The sequence below is a fragment of the Lolium perenne genome, chromosome 7 (genome assembly GCF_019359855.2).
Source record: "Lolium perenne isolate Kyuss_39 chromosome 7, Kyuss_2.0, whole genome shotgun sequence".
NCBI classification, from domain to species: Eukaryota; Viridiplantae; Streptophyta; class Magnoliopsida; order Poales; family Poaceae; genus Lolium; species Lolium perenne.
Window position 1 is genome coordinate 51,614,756 of NC_067250.2, and position 8,559 is coordinate 51,623,314.

The 8,559-nt window shown below is 45.0% G+C and overlaps 1 protein-coding gene across 2 annotated transcripts; it reads left to right on the forward strand.

Moving 5' to 3' along the window:
• The first annotated feature begins 2,536 nt into the window (after positions 1 to 2,536).
• LOC127317542 (reticulon-like protein B18) lies at positions 2,537 to 5,843 on the forward strand. Of its 2 annotated transcripts, none has more exons than XM_051348096.2 (8): positions 2,537 to 3,146; positions 3,232 to 3,391; positions 3,478 to 3,552; positions 3,630 to 3,774; positions 3,863 to 3,932; positions 4,010 to 4,075; positions 4,168 to 4,290; positions 5,430 to 5,843. In XM_051348096.2, the coding sequence occupies exons 1-8, from the start codon at positions 2,609 to 2,611 to the stop codon at positions 5,543 to 5,545; spliced, it is 1,293 nt and encodes a 430-aa protein (XP_051204056.1). In that variant the 5' UTR covers positions 2,537 to 2,608; the 3' UTR covers positions 5,546 to 5,843. The 2 variants fall into 2 exon arrangements, with proteins under 2 accessions (XP_051204056.1, XP_051204057.1); XM_051348097.2 differs by having other exon boundaries at positions 3,633 to 3,774.
• Positions 5,844 to 8,559: the final 2,716 nt, after the last annotated feature.

Below are 8,559 nucleotides of genomic sequence, written 5' to 3' on the forward strand. Positions count from 1 at the left end.
CTGTCCATAAACTGCAGTTATCAGCTGAAGTATATTATGTACCAATAGTCCCACCTCACTTATTTAGAGTAAATCACACCAATTCATATACATTTTCAAGTCTCTGGAATCAGCAAGCAGCCTTCTGGATAAACATAAGCGGGAGGATATGAGCATAAGGATTGGTAAGGGGCTTCACGGAAGGAGAGCTCAAGAGGATGAGGCCAAGGAACAAACTTCAGAGAAGAATCTGCCGTGTGTGTGCTTGAGGGATTGAACAGAGATCACAGACAGGCGTCAACGAGATTAATGACAACGAGAGAACTAATATTTAATACACTATCAAGAGCCCCCCTCGTAAGGGAGATGCAATGGTGTGTAGACGAACAATCTAGACCGGTTATTCAACAAGAAACTATTTTAAAAAGTACCGATCCATTGTTTTTTATCATCGACCTTAGTTCTGAGGGGCTCACAAGACATCTTCTTAGGATTTATCATGTTAGTTATAAATACGAAAAAATGTGACCACCTTCAGCAATAGTAACATAGAGAAGTGTTACCATGGATAATTCGTTGAGACTTTAATTTATTTCTTCCGGTGCAACGCACGGGCACTTTTACTAGTCCTTCCTAACATAAATTCGTGAGCCATTCCCAATCCACCATATCAAACCTTCCTTTAGGAGAGCCCTGCCATGCATAATACTCCTCCACATAAAAGATGCACCCTTGGGACATCTCGCTGACATAAAATCACCCTTGAGACATGTGCATCTCTCTAACTCTTGATGAAGTAAATCATGTCAAACTTATCTCCCGCCACCGAAGATATGATGATAAGATATGTACGCCATGTGATGTTAGCGCTACAAATAGTGTCAACTTGCAGCTTCCAAATTTTCGTTGCTACCACACATCCTCCTTCTCCACCAATATGATTCCTTAGACTTCTCTTTGCATTAAGAAAATATGTCTGAACCTTCAAAGACTCATCCTACATGAATCCCCAGTTATGATCCTTCATCTAGCCTCCTAGGGGATACAGAAATGAGGTAGGAGTACTCGTAAAGCGCCAAGCAATAGGAGTCAATGGAGCGGCACTAGGAGCATAGCAGATTAGGGTGTGACATGTGAGGGAGAGTGGTCAAGGAGGTGGGACCGTTCAATAATAAGCTCAAGATCAACTCGAGCTCGTGAGAAAGTGAAGATCTATCCTCGAAAAGTCATGACAGTAGTCATGTTGAGATGACGAGTTGGGGGAGGAAGTCACCGATCGGCAAAACCGTACCATTAGTGTAAGGACCAGGAGCAGGTTGCTGGGTGGAGTCACCCTTTACAAAGGCGGGACTCCTGAATTGGATGAAATTTCTAACAATAATTGTGGACCTGATCCCACCGAGTGTTCCTACCTGGAAGTCCTAGACGCCTCGTGCCCCACGGTGGGTGCCAAATGTCGTGGAAAAGTCACGACAATAGTCATGTTGAGATGACGAGTTGGGGCAGGAAGTCGTCGAGTGCTACCAGGGAATGGATTAGTACACGATGTATCCAGCTTTAGGTTCCACGACGGTGGCTGAACCCTACGTGTTGCTTTCAACTCTATTATCATTATAGAAATTACAATGATACTCGATGGCTTAGGATATGCGAGTAGGGCTAAGGCGAGTTAAGCTAGCGAGGGCTTGTTTGCATATTGCCTGTCTCTCCCTAGGGGTCTTCATGTTCCTCCTTGTTAGGGAGCATGACCATGACCCGGACTACGCTTGATATCTTCGTAGTCACTTTGTACCAACTTGGAAGGCGTCGATCCAAGTCTTCCTTGTGCAAGCCCACGCAGGAGCAGCCGCTGGACCTCCCATTCCGCATGGGCCGTCTTTGTTGTGGGGGTACCCACTTGGTATATCCCCACATCAACATCTTCAGATGGTTCTTACATCTTGACATGCTAAATAGCAAACCATCATTCATAACACTTTGCACGGGGGACTCAAGCTGCCCGCGATGGTCATGCTTGATCGAAACCATGAAGCATAGTTAGTTTGTGCCATGGTGTGCTCTCTGTTTGGCACTGGCCCAACACGAACCCTCGCCTTGGCCACTTCTCGGAGTTTCGGCATCAATTCATGTCGGTTGCTACCTCTATTAGGACTTCCATTCTCCTAACCATCCTTTGGAAGATACTGATACGGGATGGAAGTAATCTGCTTATAAGATACATGTCAGATTAGTGATTATCTCCCATCATGACTATGTGCAACTCTTGAAGGATTTCTCCTATAGTGATTGTTTGCAGAAAAATAACGGTGTACACATTTTGTCAGCATTCAAACACATTTCCCTCCTTTTAGTAGCTCCTTAGTTCAAAAGGACAGGGAAAAAAATGAACTCCGACCTGACCCACCCGGTCGCTCGCGAGTCATCCGGCGGCCACGTACCCAACCCTCGTGTCCAACCCCGCAACGGCTATATTCGCGCACCTCTTTCTCTGACTCGTGGGCCCAAGAGAATCTGAGTCGTCTCGCTTTCCCCTGGCCCTTGATAAGGGAACTCCCCGGACAGAACCAGCCGCCGAGGACTTCCAAATCCCGCACGGACCCAAAGCGAAGCTAAGCAGATCGACAAACGCATGGCGGCCATGGCCATGGACTTCCCCTCCCCGGCTCCGGCCGCCGCAAAGCTCCCCGCGCCCCCGTACCACCACTCCCCCGCGGCCCACGAGGCCATGACGCCGCCGCCGAAGCCGGCGGGCCAGCGGTCGCCTCTCCCGTCGCCGCTGCAGCTGTCAGGGTCAGGCTACTCGCTCCACGACCTGCTCCTGCTCTCCCCGTCCCCGACCTCCCGCCGCAGCCGGTCCAAGCAGCGTGGCGCGGGCGTCGACTCCAGCCTGGAGATGGCGGGGACGCCTCCGAGGCGGACGCGTCGCGCGGCGGCGCCCGCGGGGGCCTCGCCGAGGAACGCGAGGCGGGCTCGGCGGAGGCTGGAGAAGGAGGTCGAGCCGCAGGAGGACGCCGTTCGGAAGGCGCGCAGGAGGAAGCCCACCTGGGCGGCGCCCAAGGCCGTTGCCGCGGTGGCTCTAGACAAGGCGGTGGCGGCGGCGGCCGCGGCAGAGAAGGAGGAGGACATGAACTTGGCTTTGGTCCCCACTCCAGCCGACGCCCCACACGGTGATTGGAGCTTGCTTAATTACCGAAACCATTGATCCGAGTGCTGGCTTAATTCAAAGTCACTGACTAACTGCGATTGTTTCAGTCACGGGAACAGACGCTCTGGAACAGTCTGGGTGGGAAGGTCTCTGGGAAAGGATCGTCGAGCTGGTGATGTGGAAGGACGTCGCGAAATCAGCGCTCTGGTTCGGGCTGGGATCCATGTTCTTCTTCTCCTGCTCCTTTTCAAGAGAGATCACCTTCAGGTACTGCTAGTCTGCTGCTCTTTTACCTGAAATTCCTACTTGACTCATTTTCCCGTGTTAATCCCGCATAAGTTTCTCATCTACAGCCCGATCTCTGCATTCTGTCACCTGGGCGTCATGATCTTGGGCGTAGCCTTCTTGAAAGATTCTGTGCCACAGAGGTATGTAGCGTGAACCAGAGATCATCTGCTCGTTGCTGTATTTGAGTCGACGAAGTAATTTCAGTTCGCATTTGTAGCAGCCAGCCGCTGGAGACTGGAAGGAACTTCCGGTTGACTGAAGAAGATTTGCTTCGTACTGCCAGAGCCGTGTTGCCGTTTGCTAACTCCTTGATATCTACCGCACAAGTGATCTTCTCGGGTAACCCGTCGATGACTCTCAAAGTAAGCATCAAATTCAGCTCGTGACTTGTCCGTTTTGCTGAAGCAAAATGTTTTCCCTGACTAATTTGTAACCCCTGAAAAAACATAGGTATTGCCTGTTCTTCTGTTCGGTGCAAAATATGGTAGTCTGGTTACCTTATGGAGGCTTCTAGCCACAGGTACAATTGGATTGCTATTGGATCAATGTTAGCATGATTGCAGGTTATATCATGCTCTTATTCATGAAACTTTGCAGGATTTTTCTCCAGTTTTACGCTCCCAAAGCTGTATATGTGCTATTCAACTCAAATTCATAGAACAGGTATAACTACTGGTTCCTACTGACATTACCTTCTTTGTAACTTATGGCTGATGTTCATAGCATAACACCAGTTTCCACCCTTTTTACTCCAGTTGAGAATGTTAGAGACCGGGCTCTAGAAGCATGGAAGTCTTGCCCCCGCAAGAAACTCGTTGCGGGTACAGCAGTGACAATGTGCTGGAATTTGTTTAGTATCAAGACTCGCTTCGTGGCAGGTACAGTTGGGATAACTTATGGTGTCAATATTTCAGTCACTTTAACTCCAATTTAGTGTTCCATGCAAATAGGATGGGTTTAACAGAAAATTATAAGAAGTTTACCATATATTCATTGATTCACATCATGTAACATGTTATGGAGGTTCCGACGTCTGTATGGTGCCATTGTCTCCAATAAACAACCTATGCAATTTCGGTTTTGCTCATGTCATCCTAATCTCTCCGCCCATGACAAGTTCCAGATGAAGAACTCAAGGATTATGATTACGAACCGTGAAACACTTTAGATAATATGGAGTAGCTGTTTCAACAAAATAAAATATCTTCTTAATGTTGATGTTCTATACTTTGACAGTCATTTCAGTATGCATGTAATGTTACAGATGTGATGTTACACTTTAAATTGTAAAGTACTAAAACAAAGCTAAACTTTCAGAAACATGGCCTTTGAAACACTTAGAGATCAACCGAATTTAGTAATCTGGATTTCTTACTGATGATGTTCTATTTTAACAGTCAGTTCAGTGTGCATGTCATATTAGAAAATTGTGTTTAAGGTTGAAATTGGGAAGCATTTGAACAGAGTGACACTTGGAAACATGGCCTTTGAAACTCTTAGACTGAAGTTAAGAATTTAGAGTTCTTGCTGTTGATATTCCATAACATTTAACAGTCAGTTCCGTGTCCATGCCATATTAGAGAATTGTGCTTACACTTGAAATTCGGAAGTACTTAGACAGAGTGACACTTTTCGAAGCATGGCCTTTGAAACTCTTAGAGATTGACCAAAGTTAACAATAGATGCCAGAACGGAGCAATCTTCTGAATAGATTTATTATAACCTCCCATTTTTTTTATAAACTTACTACTTCCCCCATATCTGAATATTCAGTCATATTCAGTCATACTCATATGTGACATTAGATGTGTTTTAGCTCTTCATAATTTCCAATATTAGATAGATAGTGTTTGTTTCTTTTTTCATAATGAAATGATACCATTGCATGTGTAGGTTTAGATCCTTTGTTGCGTACGGGAATCATTCATTTTCTTATGATTTGAACCGAATTCAAATTCAGTGCAGCATATGCATGACTGAATATATCAACATAATAACATTACATATTTCCTTGCAGCCTTCATTTCAGTGGTAATACTGCGCTACAATCGTCAGCACCACAAGGCTGATGTGAACCCAGAAGTTAAATGTTGCCAAGAAGACCAAGAGCAGGAAATGGAGGTGAAACCATAGAAAACTGAAGTATATCGGCATCTTGCCGCTGGAAAGCTTGTAACGTTTAGAACTCGTTATTTCTGTACAATAATCGTCAGTTCCATGTCCAGTGGTTCTACTTTGTGTCTGGCTACCAGCTAACTTCAAAATCAGGACTGGCTCTACCGTAACCGTAGGATAAGTATCCATCCTAGTGCAGTCAATGGCCACGGATAGAATTGCCATAATGGTTTATGAAATAGTTGCATATGTGTATTTACCAGAGATTTGCATTTAAGCCGATATATATAATGGCACTCAAGTTCATAAGTGAATATTACAAGTCATTACATGAATCTGATAGCACGAAAACAATGGCCTAACTACTACAAGTCTGTGCAGTACATTTTTTTCTTTCTTTTCTATAATCCCCAGATCAGACCTCCGGATAAACATTGCTAGAACAAAACGATGGCTTGACAGCTAGGAGAGCTGTGCTGCATTTAGTTGCTCACCTATCGGCGTGCACCGTGCTGGAGAGCCGCTACAAGACACTGACTTTGAGAATCAGGAATTTGAATCATTGACATGTATTCCCTCCGGTCTCTTTTAATTGACTCGGATTTAGTACAACTTTGTACTAAATTTAAGTCAATTAAAAAGCACCGGAGGGAGTAGATCCCACATAATTGATGGCTCCACTCAAAGTCACCTTACTTTGGGCCTCCTAAAGTAAGCTAATATGCGTCAACCGAATAGACGCATCGTCTCTGTGTCCATGGGACGGTCATTTTCCCTAATTTCCTCCACATTATCAAGTGGTTATGGTATATATATAAAAAAGTCATAGACAGTTATATGGACAGGTATCCTTGCAAGTTCCAACCTTGCAAGTTCCAACCTTTCTTCGGTCGATTTGTCACTTCAAGCAATGCATGTTATGCACGTGTCCTACTTGTTTGTGTTACGAAGGCGTGACGGTGATGAGTGTTGCTGCAATTTGGATTTGCTAGTTATTTAGTCACCTCACTAAAATTTTCAATGTAATTGGCCTAGAAGGCCAAAAGACCCAGAAGCAGCCTGAAAGGCCGGAAATCATTTAGGTCGGCCGGTACATACTGGATCGGCTCGTTTCGCAAACGTGGTTTTTTTTTTTGCGCAGGCGTGGTTTTTTTTTTTTTGTTCTCAAAAAAAAAAACCACGCCTGCGCCACTGACTTGAGGCACGGGTGCCAGCACAGCACGGCCCGCTTATAAATGGGTGCACTGGCCCGTTGGGCTTCATTTCCCTTTCTTCTCTGGATTCGGGGCGGTTTTCGTTTCTCCCATTTTGCCATTTCCTCTTCGAAGCAGCAGGTTGGGCGGAGCTGTTCGCTGCTGGGCCCTGGGGGCTGGGGTCGCCGCCCTTGGGGCGGTGGTCTGCGTCGGACTTCTTCGCCTGCTCTCCAGCGTCGCCCCTCTCGGTTTGTGCTCCTCTCCTCTGTGTTCCTTATTTATTTTCCTTCTGATGCGCGCTGCCTGCGAGGCGCGTTAGCATTGGTTGTACAGCTCTACGGCAGGCTACCAGAAAAACATATAGTCTCTAATCTTCAGTCATACTAGAAACTCTAGTCGTTTTCTTGTTTACATTATTTTGTGGGAAAATGTAATGTAGAATTAGACCAGGATAGTTCGATTCCAAGAGTTGTGATATTTGATTTCTGATTGGATTGAAACGGCTCGCACCTTTAACATTTTCAGGCCAGGATAATTCACCATTGAAACTTAAGTACATCTGCTCATGGATCATGTGAACAGATTATATATTCAAAATATTTATGGATTACAGACTAGTTATGCACTTCATATCGTGGCTGGCTGGGCTCATCCTGACTTTTCAAGCTGTGGCCGCTGACTAGTGCTTCCTGTTGGATCCAGCAGGATCAACTAGCTCTAGTTTGAGCCACAAAAGAATAAGATCAGAAATACCTTGGTCTGAAGATGATGCCATGCCTCCTCTTGTTTAATTGCTCACACCAGGATGGAGCAATTTGTGCTAGGTTCTTCCTAGTGCTTTAGTGCTAGCCTGATCGGTGGCTTGTTCTTGAGAGAGGGTGTGTAAGAGAGAAGGCAGAGAGCAGCAGCCATCTTCCACTACTCCTCTTCTAGGTCATTTGACCCCTTTTATATGTTTAGCACTATGCACTAGGGGAACCAGCACCGTTGGATCAAAATCGATGTCTCCGATCAAGACAACACATAAGGATAGGTGGACATTTACTGTAGAGCCGCCTTATCGTAGCTACTGATGAGTGCCGCCCTACTGTAGCAGTCCAAAATATCTGACCTAGGAAAGCAGCCTAGATCACCAAAATATCCAACATTCTCCCCCTTGATCGTAAGGCTGATCATTATAAGCTCATTTTTTCAACAAAATAATGCACTAGGACGAAAAGATTATAATGGTCTGTTAGGTACCATTTAATCTAGTGACTATAGCACATTACTTCATATCAAAATGAACCTCTTTAATTTATGAGCTCCATAAACTTTATTCACATCATATATTAACTTAATTTACATAATTCTTTACATAAACATCATAAACATTACAGACTCATCTTTTGATAAAAATGGTACACCAAGACAATAGGTTACAACAGTCAATTAAGTACTGCTAAACCAAGTGACTATGGTTCCCATCCGATCTCAAAATGAGCCCCTTTTGGGGAGATGGTGCCATAATAGTTCCAACTTCTCCAGGATTAAAAGCTTTCAACCAAACCCATGCCGGCAACATGCTCTCTAAATACGTTTGGGTGGTAAGCCTTTCGTGAGCGGATCCGCTAACATAAACTTAGTACTAATGTACTTGATATCTATTGTTTGATCCTGGATTCTATCTTTCACAACAAGATACTTAATGTCAATAAATTTGCCAGCTGCACTTGACTTGTTGTTACTCGCATAGATCATCATGCGGGTTGATTATCACGAGTATAGAGTGAGAGGCACGGAAATCTTGTCAATCACTCTTAGTTCCGGGATAAAATTCTTCAACCATACCGCCTGCCC

Bases quoted from the DNA above. Each gene is read 5' to 3' on its own strand.
- LOC127317542 (XM_051348096.2), top strand. From the start codon at position 2,609: ATGGCGGCCATGGCCATGGACTTCCCCTCCCCGGCTCCGGCCGCCGCA. The intron at 3,147-3,231 runs GTGATTGGAGCT...CGATTGTTTCAG, and splicing joins TCCAGCCGACGCCCCACACG to TCACGGGAACAGACGCTCTG. The intron at 3,775-3,862 runs GTAAGCATCAAA...GAAAAAACATAG, and splicing joins ACCCGTCGATGACTCTCAAA to GTATTGCCTGTTCTTCTGTT.